This window comes from Capsaspora owczarzaki (genome assembly GCF_000151315.2).
Source record: "Capsaspora owczarzaki ATCC 30864 unplaced genomic scaffold supercont2.9, whole genome shotgun sequence".
Taxonomy (NCBI): Eukaryota; class Filasterea; order Ministeriida; family Capsasporidae; genus Capsaspora; species Capsaspora owczarzaki.
The window spans coordinates 305,120-322,993 of record NW_011887300.1 but is presented as its reverse complement, the minus strand read 5'-3'; the positions used below and the strand labels follow the sequence as shown (position 1 = coordinate 322,993).

General features: G+C 53.2%; 7 protein-coding genes across 7 annotated transcripts; 4 read left to right on the top strand and 3 right to left on the bottom strand.

The window, feature by feature from the left end:
• Positions 1-179: 179 nt before the first annotated feature.
• Positions 180-1,609, top strand: CAOG_05493 (sigma-70 region 2 domain-containing protein; the record flags this gene model as incomplete). Its single annotated transcript, XM_004346116.1, has 2 exons — positions 180-1,189; positions 1,603-1,609. 2 exons carry the CDS (start codon positions 180-182, stop codon positions 1,607-1,609), a joined length of 1,017 nt encoding a protein of 338 aa, XP_004346166.1.
• A 257-nt stretch (positions 1,610-1,866) lies between these two features.
• Positions 1,867-4,363, bottom strand: CAOG_05492 (neuron-specific enolase). Its single transcript, XM_004346115.2, has 3 exons — positions 4,242-4,363; positions 3,014-3,307; positions 1,867-2,909 (listed from the first exon to the last, which is right to left on the bottom strand). Exons 1-3 carry the CDS (start codon positions 4,324-4,326, stop codon positions 1,981-1,983), a joined length of 1,308 nt encoding a protein of 435 aa, XP_004346165.1. The 5' UTR covers positions 4,327-4,363; the 3' UTR covers positions 1,867-1,980.
• Positions 4,364-4,623: 260 nt separating this feature from the next.
• Positions 4,624-7,827, bottom strand: CAOG_05491 (beta-D-galactosidase). Its single transcript, XM_004346114.2, has 3 exons — positions 7,693-7,827; positions 4,815-7,170; positions 4,624-4,736 (listed from the first exon to the last, which is right to left on the bottom strand). The coding sequence occupies exons 1-3, from the start codon at positions 7,785-7,787 to the stop codon at positions 4,695-4,697; spliced, it is 2,493 nt and encodes an 830-aa protein (XP_004346164.1). The 5' UTR covers positions 7,788-7,827; the 3' UTR covers positions 4,624-4,694.
• Positions 7,828-8,185: 358 nt separating this feature from the next.
• Positions 8,186-11,972, top strand: CAOG_05490 (mitogen-activated protein kinase kinase 4). Its single transcript, XM_004346113.2, has 5 exons — positions 8,186-8,214; positions 9,693-10,682; positions 10,802-11,175; positions 11,277-11,396; positions 11,481-11,972. The coding sequence occupies exons 2-5, from the start codon at positions 9,966-9,968 to the stop codon at positions 11,659-11,661; spliced, it is 1,392 nt and encodes a 463-aa protein (XP_004346163.1). The 5' UTR covers positions 8,186-8,214; positions 9,693-9,965; the 3' UTR covers positions 11,662-11,972.
• Positions 11,973-12,002: 30 nt separating this feature from the next.
• On the top strand, positions 12,003-12,892 carry CAOG_05489 (hypothetical protein). Its single transcript, XM_004346112.2, has 3 exons — positions 12,003-12,331; positions 12,411-12,608; positions 12,695-12,892. The coding sequence occupies exons 1-3, from the start codon at positions 12,026-12,028 to the stop codon at positions 12,803-12,805; spliced, it is 615 nt and encodes a 204-aa protein (XP_004346162.1). The 5' UTR covers positions 12,003-12,025; the 3' UTR covers positions 12,806-12,892.
• A 44-nt stretch (positions 12,893-12,936) lies between these two features.
• Positions 12,937-15,632, top strand: CAOG_05488 (hypothetical protein). Its single transcript, XM_004346111.2, has 13 exons — positions 12,937-13,089; positions 13,162-13,242; positions 13,351-13,399; positions 13,564-13,598; positions 13,675-13,758; positions 13,835-13,918; positions 13,995-14,078; positions 14,166-14,249; positions 14,336-14,419; positions 14,496-14,579; positions 14,658-14,741; positions 14,833-14,913; positions 15,032-15,632. The coding sequence occupies exons 1-13, from the start codon at positions 13,007-13,009 to the stop codon at positions 15,588-15,590; spliced, it is 1,476 nt and encodes a 491-aa protein (XP_004346161.2). The 5' UTR covers positions 12,937-13,006; the 3' UTR covers positions 15,591-15,632.
• A 131-nt stretch (positions 15,633-15,763) lies between these two features.
• Positions 15,764-17,845, bottom strand: CAOG_08896 (hypothetical protein; the record flags this gene model as incomplete). The annotated part of the gene is made up of 7 exons (XM_011272256.1): positions 15,764-16,895; positions 16,972-17,046; positions 17,127-17,210; positions 17,299-17,382; positions 17,467-17,550; positions 17,638-17,721; positions 17,787-17,845. 7 exons carry the CDS (start codon positions 17,843-17,845, stop codon positions 15,764-15,766), a joined length of 1,602 nt encoding a protein of 533 aa, XP_011270558.1.
• Positions 17,846-17,874: the final 29 nt, after the last annotated feature.

Below are 17,874 nucleotides of genomic sequence, written 5' to 3'. Positions count from 1 at the left end.
TCATTCAAGCTTGCGGACAACTTGGCCAAACACGGCGGAGAGCGAGCAGGCACCAAAACTCTTGTGCTCACCGCTTTCTCTAACCCTAACTCTCCCTGGCTCTTTTATTGCAACACTCAATCTCCAGCCACCTCCACCTTCCCAATTCAAACTGCAGTCCCTTTTCTTTGTTCTTTCAAATGAAATCTGCGCATGTCGCGTTGCTGAGCATCTCATCCTGCGCGATTCTGTGCCTGGTCGCGGTTCTCAAGCGCCGTCAATCCCGTGCAAGCCGCCGCCGGCGCGTCGAGAGCAATGCATTCTACCGCGCATCCCAGGCTGCGTTCGCGAGTCACGCCGCGGCAGCAAGCCAACCGGGGCCGCCGCCGATTGCCGACACGTCCGCGGACAACGCCGTCGTTCAAGCAAGTCCAAGCCTGCCGCTCCTGCTCCTGGACGAGCGCGAGCTGCCTCTGGCGAGTATTGCGACAGGAGTTGCCTTGGCCCAAGCAGACGGCCGGCTCAACCGCGCCGCTGTGGGCTTCTCGCGCTCGCCCTGCCACGAATGCCGGCTGCCCGCTTCGCTGCACTATGCACGACGCAAGCGATGGAATTACTGGGCAATCACAAGCGACACGCACTTGTTCTCAGTCACCATTGCGGACTTGGACTATGCCGGTTTGGTCTTTGCCTACTTGTACGATCGCACGACGCGACAGCTGTCCGAAGTCGAGCTCATTGCACCGCTCGCGGCAGGCATCCGGCTGGGCAATCGTGTGGAAAGCCCAGCACGATCGGCCAAGTCGCGATGGCTTGCTGCCGACTTTGTCAACCAGCTGGCATCGCGGCGAGACCGCATTGGCGACCGCGCATCCGTCACTCAGCTGCACACCCGCTGTAGTAGCTTCCCTTGGATGTCAGTGGACGACGCGCGCACCGACGCAGGCACTAACACTGCACAGACCCAGCAGCAGCAGCAGCAGCAGCAAGGGGCGACGACGGCTCGGCCACGGGTCAAGCATGCCCTAAGTTCAAAGCTCACCGTATCTTACCCAGCTCACCACGAAACCTTGAACGTCGTCATTCCTTGGAACGACGTCGAGTTCCACTTTACCGCCAAGCACACCTTGCTGCCTGTCGACGGGACGGTAGAGCTCACCGATGCGTCCGGCAGGGTGCAAAGCGTTCGCTTTTCGGCTGCCAACAACTCGTACGCAACGCTGGATTTCGGTCGCGGTCGTTTTCCGTACGACTCGACGTGGAATTGGGGCTCATTTTCCTCGTCTGTGGATCCGCAGTGCGTGTCTTACTTTGGTCCCAATGAAGCGGAAGGCCGCGCGTTCATTGCTAAACGCGTTGCAGCCGATCCTCGGCATCGCTTACCTCTCGCCATCAACATTGGAGCGCTGTGGACGTTTGGCACGGGGATGTGCGAAAATGCAGTGTGCATTGGCGGCAAACTGTTTAAAATCTCCGAAGAGTTGCGTTGGCAGTACAATCGGGACGACTGGATGCAACCCTGGCGGATGGACACCGTTTTGCACCCTCCCGTCGATGCCAGCACCGACCAACCCATTGCTCACGCCGATCAACGCATAGGACTGTCTCTGACCTTTACGCCAGAGTTTGACCGTAGCGCGACATCCGACCTCCTTGTCGTGCAGTCGGATGTTCACCAAATGCTGGGCACCTACTCTGGCACGATCGTTGTGCCGGCCTTGGGTCTGTGCATTCGCATCCGTGACCAGTTTGGCTGGGCAGAAGAGCATCAAGCCCGGTGGTGAAGCAGCCGCGGGGCGCTCTCCAAACTGGCACTCATTGTTTGATTTTCTCTCTCTTATCTGTTGAAAACATGTCTAGTACAACTCTCAAACAAATTGCACTGTTTCTTATGACTGCTTTTGTTTTTATTTTTGATAACACCACCAAACACGGCCATCTACGCGGTTTTTTTTTTTTTTTTTTTTGCTTGTTTTTTTGGCTTGTTTTGGTTTTAAAACTTTAGTTGTTCTTGCGGGTAAACTTTTCGCCAATAAAGGTGGCAGCGGCGCCGAGCTCCTCCTCGATGCGGAGAAGCTGGTTGTACTTGGCAAGACGCTCGGAGCGGCAGGGAGCACCAGTCTTGATCTGGCCAGTGCCGAGACCGACGACGAGGTCGGCAATGAAGGTGTCCTCCGTCTCACCGCTGCGGTGGCTGACCATGACCGTCCAGCCAGCGCTGTAGGCGAGCAGGCAGGCGTCAATGCTCTCAGAGATGGTGCCGATCTGGTTGACCTTGAGGAGCAGGCAGTTGCATGACTTTTGGTCGATGGCGGTGCGGATGCGCTTGGGGTTGGTGACGGTCAGATCGTCGCCGACAATCTGGGTCTGAACAGTGGGGAGGAAGCTCGACCAGGTCGCCCAGTCGTCCTCGGCGAAAACGTCCTCCATGGAAACGATGGGATAGGCCTGGAGGAAGTCGCGGTAGAGCTGACCGAGCTGCTCGCCAGAGAGCCACTTTGACTTGTCCGAGTTGGGGTTCTTAAAGTCGAGGTCGTACTTGCCCTCGTCGTTGTAAAACTCGGACGCGGCGCAGTCCATGCCAATCTTGACCTTGCCAGTGTAGCCAGCCTTCTCGATGGCGACAATGAGCAGGTCGAGGCCCTCGCGAGCGTCCTGAATGTTGGGGGCAAAGCCGCCCTCGTCGCCGACGTTGGTGGCGTCCTGGCCGTACTTTTCCTTGATGACGAGCTTCAGGTGCTGGTAGACCTCGGCGCCCATGCGCATGGCCTCGGTGAAGGACGAAGCACCAGTGGGCAGAATCATAAACTCCTGCATGGCGAGCTTGTTGCCAGCGTGGTCACCGCCGTTGATGACGTTGAAAGCGGGCACGGGCAGGACGAGCTCCTTGCGGCCGGCGAGGTCGGCAATGTGACGGTAGAGAGGCACGTCTGATGTAGGGTCAAAGCTGTGATTGTGAGTATTTTTTTTTCTTTTTGCCCGATTGTCGTTGACAAACGAAACAAAAAAAATCATTTCGATTGGTTGTTCGTACTCTTCTGGGCAGCGCCAGCCTTGGCGATGGCGAGCGAGATGCCGAGGAGGGCATTGGCGCCGAGCTTGGACTTGTTCTCGGTGCCGTCGAGCTTGAGGAGGAAGTCGTCGACAGCGCGCTGGTTGGCAACGTCGAGGTTGGCCGCAATGAGCGCAGGCGCAATGATCGTGTTAATGTTGTTGACGGCAGTGTTGACGCCCTTGCCCATCCACTTGGACTTGTCCTTGTCGCGGAGCTCGAGTGCCTCGTGCGCGCCAGTCGATGCGCCGGACGGCACCGCGACGCGGAACAGGCCTGCGCACACACACATATATAGAGAGAAAGAGAGGGAGAGGTTGGTTGAAGTGAGACGACTTGGTGCTTTTGTCAGAGCTGATGCTTTTCGATTGAGTTTTGAGTTGCGTTGAGTTGCGTTGAGTTGAGTTGAGTTGAGTGCTTGACTGTGACTGTGACTGTGACTGGAGCTCCATTGTGTTTGAGGTCGTGTGCTTCTTATTTTTCAAACCCTCTCACCATTTTGTTTGCCATCCTTTGCGTTTCGTTCTCTTTTGTTCTTTTCTTTCTTTTCTCGTCGCCGGTCGTCATTGCGTTTTAACCTTGCGTTTGTTTTGCTGCTGTCCCTGCGGCTGATGTGTGACCCTTTATCCATAGTGGTCCACACACACACAACTGTGACTGTGTGATGCGTGGCGTGTGGCCACGTCCAAAAATCACGCTCTTCTGCCTTTTTTTTTTTTTTTTTTTTTTTTTTTTTTTTTTGGGAAGGAGGCTTTCATTTGAAGAAGATGAAGAAGAAGAGAGGAGGCGGGGGGACGGTTGTGTGCGTATTCAACGGGTGAATGAATGGGAGATACAACGCGCTGGGAAATGGGGGGCTGGGGGTTCAGCAATGAAAGCGAGAAGAGAGGAAGAGCGAATGAGAAGCAGCGAGTTGGGAAATGGCCACAACAAGAACTTCACTCTTCCTACTCGTGTCTGTGCACACTCGTGGAAGCAACAGCTGGAAGATAGCAGGGGAGTAGGAGGGGGAGAGGAGAGAGGAGGAAGGAGCAATGGGTGCAGAGGAAGGACGGAAGTGGAAACGAACGAAGAAAAGGGAAACGATAAAACGATAAAACGATCAAACTCTTGCTTTGCGTCGACAGAACAGAGAGGACGCCTCAGTGGGATGGGCCGGGAGGCGGGGGGGGGGGGGGCCGATGAACATCATGCTACTGCAACACGTTACCCTTCTCGGTGGTCAGGTCAACCTCGACAGTCGGGTTGCCGCGGGAGTCGTAGATGGAGCGGGCGTGGATCTTGGTGATGGCCATGATTTTGGTTTTGGTGAGTTGCTTGATAAAAGAAGAGTGACTCGAACGTGAACAAATCGGGGAAGAAGAAAAAATCTTAGATCGATGAACAGTGTAACCCATTCAGTACAGTGATAGACTTGAATGCACTGCTTGATAGATTGGGGGACGAGGAACGAGATGTTGTACTGTGCAGCATGTGCACCCAACAAAAAATAAAAAAAAAAAGCAAGCCAAGTTGATCGTTGATCGCTAAACAATGCACCCCTGCCTACACTGCATAGGCTGGTCTTTGACACACTGTTTGATGAATGGGGAGGAGGCAAGACATTGTTTACTGTATCTACAGCTCCAAAACACCCACAAAAAACTTTTGACATCCCTTCCTTTTAAGCACAGGCGACTTGAACGGCGAGGCGCTTGTTCGTAACCTGCTCAAACAACACCTCAGCAAATGAGCAACACCCATCCCTCAAAACAAACGGCAAAACAGCTCGCAGCAAACTCACGTCGGGACAGGGATTGCCAAACATGGCGGCAGAAACGGGAATGGAGCACGCCTGCTTGCCGTGGCAGAGAGACAGGACAATCTCGGTCGAGTTGGAGGCGTGGCACGAGCCCTGTTGGTAGCTGCGGCAGCTGCCCATGGGCGTGCCGTAGGACGCAAAGTCGACACCGGCGATGGTTTGGTGCGTGCCGCAGCCAAGCACGACAGCAAGGTCGTCGGCAGGGTAGTCCTCGCCAACCACGCCGCACGAGACGTACTCTTCGCGCTCGACCAGGGCAATCTTGGAAGGGTTGCCGCCCATCTCCTCAAGCAGGACGAGCACATTGTTCTCGGCCTGGAGCCACTCGCGAGGAACATGGTAGTGCGTCTGGGAGGGCATGTTGCAGCCTTGCTTGCAGTGGGGCGCGTCGTAGGTGCCGCGGTAGTCGCAGACGTCGCAGGGCCAGTTGGTGGCCAGTATCGTGGGCCAGTAGCGACCGAGATTGTGGCCGTTGACCCAGACATAACCCTTGCCCATGCCGGTCAAGTCGAGCGCGAGTGGCGCCTGCGAGTCCCTCGGCACGTCAAACGAGCTCTTGTACCAGGTGAGCCCCGTGTTGAGCACGGCAGGGGTCGTCCAGGCCACCTTCTTGAGGTTTTCGGGCAAAAAGATGGCATTGCGTTCGCCAACAACGCCCGTTTGGTGCCACCAGCCGTTCTCGGTCAGGTTGACAGAGCCGAGGTAGACGCCGCCAAGCAGGCCGCAGTTGTACTCGGACAAGATGTCGCCGCCGTTGTCGAGACCCATGGTGAGCGAGAGAATGTCAATCGTGTTGGGCCCAGCGACCAGGCTGACGGTAGCGCTGACATTGCCGCTCCACGACACGGTCACAAACTTGCCGTTGACGTAGACGTAGGCCACGTCGGTGATTTGGGGCAGCGAGAGCTGGGCATAGGTCGCCGAGGACGAAACGTAGCTGGTCGAGTACCAGAGGTAGTCAGTGTGGTCCAGTGTCTGGTCGATTTGCTCTAGCGGGGTCTTGTTCCAGTACTTGGTCGCGGGTGCCTGGGGGCCAATGCTTGTCAGCACCACGAGGCAAAGGTGGCGAATGCGCCCACTTTGGCACGGTGCTCTGGCTTTTGGACGGAGCGGCGGAAGTCGGTCGCAGACTCGACGGCTTTCTCGTGCACAACAAGCGGCGTCATGCGGCGCACGTTGATGGGCGCGGCACACAGCAGTGTTGTAGATGGCAGTGACGCAGCCGTGCAGGACAGAGACCGACCACGCGGGCAATTCGTACGTGCGGCCGTTGAACTGGACCTCCACGTCGGTCTTGTTGTTGTTGTTGGAGAGGAAGGCGACGCAGCCAACAGAAGAGTTGTAGATGTGGGCCTCAAGGTTGGTGCCGAGCGAGATTGGCTTGGGAGCGGGCACAGCCATCATGATGGCCTCGTTGTCGTGCAGAACGGCGTGCATGGAGCCGAGATGCGAGTACTTTGGCTCGTTGGGCATGCCGTACTCGTCAAGCGAGGCGTCATAGTCATAGTTGGTGGTAATGAAGGGGCCGCCGGCAGTGCGCTCAAAGTTGGTGCCGCCGTGGTACATGTAGTAGTTCATGTACGAGCCGCCCTTGATGTAGTAGCGGGTGACAGCGTAGGCAACGTCCTGGGCCGGGCGGTGCGGGGTTGGGTCGCCCCACTTTTGGAACCAGCCGGGCCAGTTCTCCGTCCACATGGAAGGCTGGCCGGGGTGCGGCACAAAGTCGTCGCAATAGAAGGCGTTGCAGGTGGCAATGATGTTGGCCGGTGCATCCGGCTGCGAGCACATAATCCACTGGGCAGCGTCGGTGAGGTTGGCAGCGAGCTGGCCACACCACTCGACGTACTGCGGGCCGCCAGCGTAGCGCGACTCGGTGCCGCCGTACTCGTTCTCGATTTGCAAGAGAATGATCGGGCCACCCTGTCCGGCAAGCAGACGGTTGTCCTTGAGGATTTGCACAGTCTTGGTAATGTACTCGCCAGCGACCTGCAGCCAGGGCTGGTCGTAGTCGCGGAACATGATGTCGGGAATTTGGCGGAGCCACGCAGGCAGGCCGCCGTACGTCCACTCGGCGCAGACGAACGGGCCAATGCGGAAGTTGACATACAGCCCAGCCTCCTGGGCGAGCTGGACGAAACGGACATAGTCAAAGCGGTCGCTCATGACAAATTCGCCGGGCGTCGGGACGTTCGTGTTCCAAAAGAGGTAGGTCTGGATGACATCGATGCCGTTGGCCTTGGCGCGGGCAAACAGCTCGGGCCACATGTCTGGCGTTGATCGCGGGTAGTGGATGCTGCCCGACACGAGCAAGCGGCGTCGGCCATCAATCAGCAGCGCTCTGTTATTTGTGGTGAATCGGGAACAAAACAAGAAAAGGAGGGATCAGTTGAACAAATAAGGGGATCAGTTGAACAAAAATAGAAACAATAAGAAAGAGTGGCTGTTGTGATGTGGTTGAACGGACGACGCGCGTATCAGTGGCAGATAAGCACGCATTGAGAGAGACAAAGGCATGGTGCTGAGAACGTCGCGGGAGTGGCGAGGATGGACAACGGCGGGAAGGGAAGCGAGAGAAGCGCCAACACACGTCGCGGCCATCGCTCGCTCTGTGTGTGTGTCTCGCAGAGCTGCACTGGCTTCGAGCCATTCATTGTTACAAAGCGCAGTTGAATGGCCAGACGCACTCACAGCAGCAGCAGCAGCAGCAGCCGTCCCCAAACTCAAGCAAAGGAATGCCGATCAACCGGGTTGACATTTGTTAGAGATGATGATGAAGTGACATTTGTCAGGATTTTGACTCAGAGGCAGATAGCGAGGCAGAGAGCGATGGAAGTGTGTAGAGCGATGGAAGTGGACGTACCGGCTGTCGTAAGTGACGTTCATGGCGTAGGCCGAAGTCGCCATCACCGCAGCGAGAAGCAGCAGCAGCAGCGGCACATTCGCAGCAGAACGCATTTCAAGTGAAGAAGAAACAAAAACAAAAGATAAAGATAAAACAAGATGAACTGAACAAGAATCAAATCAGGAAGGCGCTTTTGGCTTTATTGGTGTGCGTGATGAGATGATCTCGACTGCAAGGTCATCGGTGTACGAGGGGGTGGAGAGCGAGCACGCAAGAAGCTGAGAGAAAGACGTAGGGCTCTGCGCAATTGAGCTACCCGCCAAAAAGTGAACCAGGGCTTGTTTTCGAGGTGCCTCCGGCGTCTCGATTGCAAGGATCATCGGTGTATAAACATGCAACGAGCAATACAACTCAACACTAGCGCGCGTGCATGGAAGAATGGCTCGACTCAATGCCATGTCACAAATCCAATCCAACCAAAAAAATGAATCAGTCCTTTTTTTTTTTTTTTTATTTCTTTCCGTCTTTCTTCGTTTTTACGTGAGTCGTGTTTTCATCGCTGGAGTTTGTCATTTGAGCCCTGACTCCCAGGCTTCACTTCACTGGGGGTCATCACTCTCTCTCTCTCTCTCCTCTCTTGTGCTCGCTCGGGCTGCTTTTGTCGATATCGTCTCGTATCGACTTTGACAAATCGTTCGTTCGTTCGTTCTCTTTGACCTTCCATTTGATTTATCTTTCTTTTTTTTTTTATTTCTTTTTTTTTTTTTTTTTTTTTTTGTTTCTTTTTTTTTTTCTTTTTTTTTCTTTTTTTTTCTTTTTTTTTTTTTTTTACTTTTACTTTGCCTTCTTTGCCTGCACTTTGGGTGATGTGGGCTCTCTTCACTCTTCCCCTTGACGCTCGTCTACCCCTCTTTCTCGAATGCTCATGCTTGGTGGGGGGTTGCTGTCGATTCAGCACAGAGGGAGGCCGAGAGTTGAGAGCATTCAGGCTGTACCAGCATTTATCTTTTTTTTTTTTTTTTCTCCAGCTGCCTTTGTTGCATCGCGCTGTTTGCTGCTGGACGCCTCCGACTTTGGCCCATCCTACAGAACACACACATACGCGCTTTGACGTTGTCGCTGCGTTTCCTGCGCCTGTGGCCCAGCGGTGTGTGTTCGTAGAGTGCTGATGTCCCCTTTTTTTTTTTTTTTTTTTTTTTTTTTTTTTTTTTTTTTTTTTTTTTTTTTTTTTTTTGGTAGCTCGACGCCCCTTTGATCGTTGCCCTTTCCTTCTCTTTGCTCGAGCCGAGTGCATTCGTTTCGACAGCTGGCTCGTCATCAGCGCACGACGCCTTTCATCAATGATCATCATCGTGTCTTGGGGCGTGAGACACAGAGAGCGAGGGTCAGTTCTTCTTGTGGCCCGGCAGTCTGCCACTGTTTCTCGCTCTCTCGGCCATGGCCGTTTCGGAACCCGCATTGAGACCGCGTCTGGTTTCTCAGCCATTCATCCCCTTCTACTCCTGTCGCTGGTTGTCGAGGTCGGAGCGCAAACGCAACAACAACAACAAAAGCGCCAGACCGCGATTTTTGCCTCGAGAACGGCTTGGCTGTTTCAACGAAGGGCACACATAGGTTGTTGGACTCATGTCCACTGAACAGCAAGCAAGCAAGCAGCAAGCAAGCAATATCACCACTTGTCAACTCATTTGCTTCAATCTCATGCTCTGCTCGCTCTGCCCTCCGTTGCTTCGGGCGTTTTCGGGAGCAGACGGCTTGGCTTTGGGTTCAACGTTGAAGAGGAAGGGGATTTATTTATTATTATTTTTTTTTATTTGATGTATTTATTTTGACAATATTCCCCTTCGATCACGTCTCTCATGCTTTTCTGCTTGTTTTAACCTCCGTTTGGCACTTCCTCCCGATGTTTGAAGTGTATCAAACTACTACAATGTTGATGCCCTGCAAATCCACGACACAACAGAAATCTCTCCACTGTTAAACTCACGCGTTGATTGGTTTGACCATTAATGTGACAGGTTTTTTTTTTATTTCCAACCGTCCTTCGCCAAGTCGTCGTGTGTGATCTCCATCTCGCTGCTGTAGATTGCATCTCGTTCAAATTCTCAACGCTGACACCGTAGTGCAAGGAGTCACCCTTGTCCAGCTGCTGTCGTCTCGCCTTCCATTGTTGAGTGTGCTCGTTTGGCGCTCTTCCGTGGCACCTTTCTCCTGAACACTTTGTCGCTTTTCGAACGCACTCTTGGTTTTTGGCAAAAACACCAAAAGACTCGCATACGGTCAAACACACCATGTCAACATCCCACAACTCGCCCTCCCGACCGGTTTCGGGGTCTGCGTCCGCGCCGTCGGTGGTGGGCGCCAGCAACCCATACTATCAGCCTCGCTCGGGCCTGGCTGATGGCATGGGTGTCATGGCACCAACACCCGTCGGCGGGCTTGCCGCAAGTCCGACTCCTTCCCGATCGGTCGACAACGCCTCGCGTGATCTCCACTCGCTCAGCCTCAATTCGTCGCCTGCACACGGAATTTCCACCCCGACTCGCGCACAAACCGCGGGAGGTGCTGTTGGTGGCCCCGGTGCGCGTGGCGGCGGCTCCCTGTCGATGCGCAAAGGACCCGGCAAGCTAAGTTTTGGCTCGCAACCCACCCCGCAGCAAGCCCAGCCCAACATCTTCAACTCTGAGCGCAATGCTCTGACGTTGCGTGCCGAGGACGAGCAAGTCACCATCCCGACCCAAACCGTCCATCTGCCGAACGGCACCGAGATTTCGCCCGAGTCGCTCAAGCAACTCGAGGAGATTGGTCGCGGTGCATACGGTGCCGTGCATCGCTCCATCTACGAGCCCACCAAAACCATTATTGCCGTCAAGTACATTCCCATGGACATTACCGAAGAGTCCAAAAAGCTCCAGCTCATTCGCGAGCTCAACGTCTTGCGCACCGCGACAGACGACACCGAGCCCTGCCCTTATATTGTCAAGTATTATGGAGCCTACTTCCGAGAAGTGCGTACTCGTGCTCGTAGAGATGTCATGTGGTGGTTGGTTGAGCACGCTCTCACATTTTGTTTTGGTTGGGTCGTTTTTTTCCCCCCCCCCTTTATTGCTGTTTCGTCGCCTTGCAGGGTGATATCTGCATTTGCATGGAGTTTATGGACGGCGGCTGCTTTGACGTCATCTACAAGAAGACGGGACCCATTCCCGAAAAGATTCTGGGCAAGATTTCGGTAGCTGTGGTGCACGGCCTGCACTACCTCAAGTCACGGTTACAAATCATCCACCGTGATGTTAAGCCTTCCAATATTCTTGTCGACTCGAGCGGCAAGATCAAGCTTTGCGACTTTGGCATCAGTGGTCGCCTCGAGAACTCGGTCGCCAAAACATATGTGGGGACAAACCACTACATGTCGCCCGAGCGAATTGCTCTAGCAGGACAGTATGACATTCGCTCGGATGTCTGGTCGCTTGGTATTGCTCTTGTGGAGCTTGCAACTGCAAAGTACGTCATACCACGGGGATGCTTGGTTGCTTTTGTTGTGGCATAAAAAAATTTGTTGTGATTCTCGTGCTGACTCTCGCGTTGACTCTCTATGACTTCAGGTACCCCTATCCGCCAGATGCTAGTATTTTTGGTATTTTGCGGCACATTGTCGACGGCCCTGCTCCGAGCGTGCCTGAAGGTCAATTCTCGCCCGAGTTTGTAGCCTTCCTTAGCAAGTGGTGAGTTTGTCTCGCTGTGAGTTCAAGCAAGACATATGGAGACGAATGGTGCTCTGACTTGTGTGTGTGTTCACGCCCCTGCAGCTTGCAGAAAGATCACGAGAAGCGCGCCAACTACGTGGAACTGCTGCAGACAGATTTTATCAAAAAGTACGAACAGGAGGAGGTGGACGTGGCTGGATGGGTTCAAGACGTCCAGTCCAAGATTGCCGTCATCCGCGCTGCCGAGCGAGTGGAGCATTCACACTTTCCTTCGCGACGATGATACTTCCGTCCCATCGAACGTTTATTTTAATGCTAATTTGCTGCGACCACCACCACCACCCCGTTGTTTCTTGATGATGGCGGTTGCTTGTTCGTCTGAATTGCCTTCTTCCTTGGCTGTGCTCACTCCCGCTGACGGAAGAGGCCTCTTGCTGATGGTCGACTTTGTGTGTTGTATTTTGTTTTGTTTTTTCTGTTTTTTCAGGCAACTTTTTTTTTTCATTTTGCGCACTGTGCATTCTGAGCTGTTTGTTGTGTCCTCGCGTGTGCGTGTCGCTTCTATAAACAAACACATAAACACATTCGACCCCATTCTGACTCGCTGAGCGCGCAGTCGTCTCCCTTTTTGAACGCTTTTTGCAGCGATGCTCGATGTCACATCCAGTCTCCGCCACCGCTTGCCAGTGTCCATGGCAATGGTGCGCCAATTATGTGGTGAACTCCAGGCAGCATTAGGCCTTCAGCCTCGTCGTGTTGCGCTGGGCGTGCACTTTGTAGGCGAAACACGCATGAAGGCGCTCGTCGCACAAGCACAAAGCCACGAGCTGGCGTCGGCTCAACCGCCACCCAGATCTGCACGCCCGACAGACATTCTTGCCTTTGGCAATCCGATGGATGTGGCTGCTGATGGACTGCACAAGCACCCGGCGTCATCTCTCGAGGAAATGAAGGTAACGGCTGCGGAGAGGGGTGTGGCGCCATCTCTGAGAAAATCTCGCTCATCCCAAAGAAAAATTACGGAACGCGCAGAAGTGCAACCTAGCTTGGAAATCTGCGTACGGCGACCCCGTGCGGGACATTGGAGAGCTCTTTCTCTGTCCTGCTGTGATTGAGCGCGATTGTCTCAAAGATCAAGTCACGTTCGAAGGCCGCCTGCCGGTATTACTTGCGCATGGGTTGTGTCACTTGTTAGGCCATGACCATGACACCATGCGCACATCTGCCCAGGTGAGTACAATTGTTTCGTTTCATAGTTTTTGCTTGACTCGAGGTCGAAGGTTACTCATTTTGAGCGCCGCTTGTACGTTGTGCAGATGTTTCAACTCGAGCAGCAACTCTTACAGGCTGTTTCTCCACACACGGGAAAGCTTCTCCAACCACTGGCACGCTACACAAACGAATCCGACCAGCTAGCCAAGCATTAAAGCGAGCAATTCAATAAAGTACTGTAGAAGATGCGCCACGACTGTGCAGTGCCAACAATGACAAACGGAGTCGAGGAACGATCAGGAATACAAGTGCAATGGGTTGGATCGTGTGTGTTGCTTGGAGAGTAGCGCTTGAATTTTCTCAGAATCGGAGCTCAGTTTTTGTTTGTTTGTTTGTTTGTCTTTCGCATTTTCACAATGCTGTCGTATCAGAGTATGACTGACCTACAGCGCAAGTTGTATGACCAAGTCAAGAGTGCAAATGTATATCATAACCTCCTGTAAGAGAAAGCCCAAGTGTATTGGAGACAGCGGGACAGCGCGTGAGTGCTGATGATGGAGTGGACGAACAGGCGGTGGGACCGACTTGGCGTTGCTGACGTGCAGGCCGTTGCTGAGGGACTCAAAGTGAACACGACGTTGACTGTGCTCGAGTAAGCTGAATCTCGCTTATGCTGAAACATTTGAGTCGGTGGCTTCAGCGGAGGCGGGAGGAGGGGGGGGGCAAATTGAGAATGGCTCACTGATGGAGGGATGGATAGCATGAAGGAGCATCATCTTGATGATGATGGTGCCAAGGCATTCGCTGAGGCACTCGAAGTGAACACGACGCTGACTGAGCTACGGTAACGCACTCACTTTGACTGATGCATTTGAGTGGGTGATTTCAGAAGAGTGCGATTTATTGATGGAGGGATTATGACAGTCTGAACCAGAATCAGATTGGCGACGCTGGAGCGAAGGCAATTGCTGAGGCACTCAAAGTGAACACGACGCTGACTAAGCTCAAGTAAGGCATCTCACTCTTGTTGGTACATGTGGGTGGGTGATTCAGACGAGTGCTCACTGATGGAGGGGATGGTCAGTCTGTGGGCGAATCAGATTGGCGAGGCTGGAGCGCAGGCGATTGCTGAGGCACTCAAAGTGAACGCGACGCTGCGCACGCTCTAGTAAGGCATCTCACTCTTGTTGGTGAGGGGGAGTGGGTGTTTCAGCAGAGTGGTTTTTGATGAAGGGCATGGTCAGTTTGGATAGGAACCAGATTGGCGATGCTGGAGCAAAAGCGATTGCTGAGGCACTCAAAGTGAACGCAACGCTGCGCACGCTCTAGTAAGGCAATTCACTCTTGTTGGTGCATGAGAGTGGGTGTTTCAGCAGAGTGGTTTCTGATGAAGGGCATGGTCAGTTTGGATAGGAATCAGTTTGGCGATGCTGGAGTGCAGGCCATTGCTAAGGCACTCCAAGTGAACAAGACGCTGTCGTGGCTCAAGTAAGGCATCTCACTGTTACTGAAGCATCCACGAGTGGGTCATTCGGCAGAGGGAATTCAGTGCTCACTGATAGAGGTGATGGGCAGTTTGATTGATAAGCAGATTGGCGATGCCGGAGCACAAGCGTTAGCTGAGGCGCTCAGAGTGAACGCGACTCTGGCTGTGCTCTAGTAAGGCATCTCACTCTAACTGATGCATGTGAGTGGCTGGTTTCAGCACGGCATTGAGAGTGCTCACTGATGGAGGGGACGGACAGTCTGCGTGAGAATCGGCTTGGCGATGCTGGCGCGCAGGCGATTGCTGAGGCACTCAAATCGAACACGATGCTGACTTTTCTCGAGTAAGGCACCTCACTCTTGTTGGTGCATGAGAGTGGGTGTTTCAGAAGAGTGCTTCCTGATGAAGGGCATGGTCAGTCTGTGGGCGAATCAGATTGGCGAGGCTGGAGCGCAGGCCATCGCTGAGGCACTCAAGATGAACTCGACGCTGATCCAGCTTTTGTAAGGCATCTCACATTGACTGATGCATGAGAGTGGTTGGTTTCAGCACGAGTGCTCACTGATAAAGGGGACGGACAGTCTGAATGGGAATCAGATTGGTGATTTTGGAGCGAAGGCCTTTGCTGAGGCACTCAGAGTCAACATGACAGTGCAAAGACTCGAGTAAGTTGCGGTGCGCTTGACCCGCTTTGGATATTGAGCCAGGTCAACAAGGCCTTGTTGCGTTGCCGTCCTCACTCTCGTTGAGCGACAGTCTAACGGGTAATGGCATTGGCAATCTTGGTGCTCAAGCGATCGATGAGGCACGGCAAGTGAACGACAAATGTCGCGTTAAGTAAGTTGCCCTTGTCAAAAGGAGCCGAGTGATGCTCATGGACTGTTTCTTCCCCCCCCCCCCAACCTATGGATTTGCGCTGGTGACTGCTAATTCATCTTGCTTGTTCTTCGCGCAGCATCGACAGCCAGATCAACCCTCTTACACTCTCCTTGCGTCCACGGTTGGCAACTGCTAAAGACATTCAGGCCGTGTTTCACCTGCTGACAGGCGGACCGGAGCTGGAAGCTCAACCCGCGTCTCTACCGGTATTACCATTCGAGATTGCGGAGCCCATTATGGACGAAGCGCATTACTGGCAAGGCGTGCAAGATACCAAACAAGTGCACTTTGCTGACATTTTCCCCAAGCATCCGCTGAAAGTCACTGTGCCTCGAAGCATCGATGAAAATCCGATCCAAGTGAAAGCAATTCGCGTGATTCGTGAATGGAAGAAGCCTTCCCACAATGCGGGTGACAGCGTTGTTGTGCTGACTGTCCAAGATGAGCAAGGTGCAGTTCGATTCGAATGTGATGCGAACCTGACTTTGGTCGATTCCACCTTGGAGTGTGTGACGATTTGGCGTGCGGATCATCACATCATCCGAGAGATGCGCGAGGGTTGGAAAGTTCAACTTGTGCCCAGCGAGTTTTCCAAACAGTTCTTGTTTGAATCTCTTTATGTCGGATATGTCTAGTGGCAATCTCCAGTTCAAATAAACAAGCCAAGTTCTCAACCATTGTAACAATACGGCTTTAGTTACAGGTCCACCTCGGGCCAACAACCTGAGAGATGAATCTTGGCACTTGAGCGATTGGCTGGAGAGATAAGTTTGTGAACACTTCAGTCTACATTAACTTGCGCTTGTCATCAGGGATCCAAAGTGGCAAGGAGGCGACCAAAGGATGGGCGATCGTCAGGTGCATCTTCAAGGCACTCGAGTGCCAGCGTGACAAGCTCGCTGAGGCTCTGACTCTCTGCCTCGGTTGGTTTGAGTGCCGAGTCCAGCATGCCATTGATGGTTTGGTTTTTCACAGCTTTTCGCACCTCCGACCTGAGCCGAGTGCCTGGTTTTGCTGCAGTTGTCAATTCCAGCAGAATCATGCCAAAGGCGTAGACATCCGTCTTGACGGTCATGCGGCCTTCTTCGAGGAACTCGGGACACATGTAAGCAATGGTTCCTTGAACAGTCTGCGTGCGCAGGTAGCTCTTATCATCGAGGTGTTTGGCAGCACGAACGAGGCCAAAATCAGAAACTTTCGCATTGAAATGCGCGTCCAGCAGAACATTGTCCGTCTTGAGATCGAGATGGAACAGTGCATGGTCAGGAAAGGCGGTTTGAACATAGTGCATGCCGCGGGAGACATCAACAGCAATGCGATGGCGCTGGGACCAGGTTAACGCGGGAGTGTCGTTCTTGCGACTGAGACGATCGCGAACAGAACCATTCGGCATGAATTCGTAAACCAGACATCGCTCGTCGCCTTCCTCAGCATACGACAGAATGGCAATGATGTTTGCGTGGCGGAATTTCGACAAAGAGTCCAGTTCCGACTTGAATTCGGCAGCGCCTTGCTTTGCTTCAGTGGACAGTTTCTTGATGGCAACGGCAACGGCAACAGGAGGCCCAAGCAAGCTGGCACCGTACACACGACCAAATGCTCCTTCGCCGAGAAAAGAACCAGCTGCGAAATTGTTCGTGGCCGTGACAAGAGTTGCGAGAGACACTTGCTGGATGTGGCCGTCAAAGTCCACCGCGGATTCAAAGGCGGGCTGGTGGCGCTTAAGCACGTCGATCTGTTCAAGAGCTGACTTCAGTTCCTGATCTTTGGCAGCGAGATCGGAGCGCAGTTGCTGCAATTCCTGCTCTTTGGTAGCCAGCTCCTGCTCGTTGGCAGCCAGCGAGGAGCGCAGTTGCTGAATATCGGATGCAGCGTTTGCAAGCAGAGCCAGTTCTTCAGGCGATGGAACACGCTGGTCGTCAAGCTTGCCTGCTTCGAAACTTAAATGTTGTCAAAGCAAGCGAATGATTGGCTGTTCGAAATTTGCTTCACGAAAGAATCCAACCAAGGTCTTACTCAAGTTTACAAACAGCATTGCCTGTTCGTCTGAGTTCAGCGATTGCATCGTTGGTCAAGAAATTTTCATACAAACTGTTGTTATCGAGTACATTGTCAGAGTGGAGCGTGAGTCTTAGGACTTGCGGAGCATCGTGCAGCAATCGCTATCTTACGTGAGAGAAATCAGCGTCTTGTTCACTTTGAGTGCTTCAGCAATCGCTTGCGCTCCAGCATCGCCAATCTGATTCTCACTCAGACTATCCACATCCCCTCCGCCAGTGAGCTCTCTTGAACATTCTGCTGGTTTACCCATTCACATGCAGCAGTCAAAGAAAAACGCCTTACAAGAGCTCGCGTAGCCTCGTGTTCGCTTTGAGGGCTTCAGCGATCGCATGTGTTCCAGCATTGCCAATGTGATTTTGTTGTAGACTGTGCATTCGTGAGCACTCCTTCTGCCCTCTGCCCGCTCCTTGATCACCCACTCACAAGATCAGTAACTATGAGATGACTGACTGGAGCAAAGTCATGGTCTTGTTGACTTTGAGTGCCTCAGCAATCGCCTTCGCTCCAGCATCTCCAATGCGATTCGTGTACAGACTGTTCGTCCTCTCCATCAGTGAGCACACTTATTACCCGCTGCTGGATTGATCACTCCCATGCAACAGTCAATGTGAGATGACTCACTGGAGCTCTGTCAGCGTCTTGTTCACCTTGAGAGCCTCAGCGATCGCCCGAGCTTCATTATCGCCAATCTGATTCTCATCCAAACTGTCCTCCAGTTCGTCAGTACATGCGCTATCCTACATGCTCTACGAACCTCGGTTTTTTTTTACTTGAGTAATCCACTCGCACTCTTGACTTTGTCATGGAACTTGCGCTGTCTCTGATTCATGCTTTGATACGACAACATCGAATCTGCTT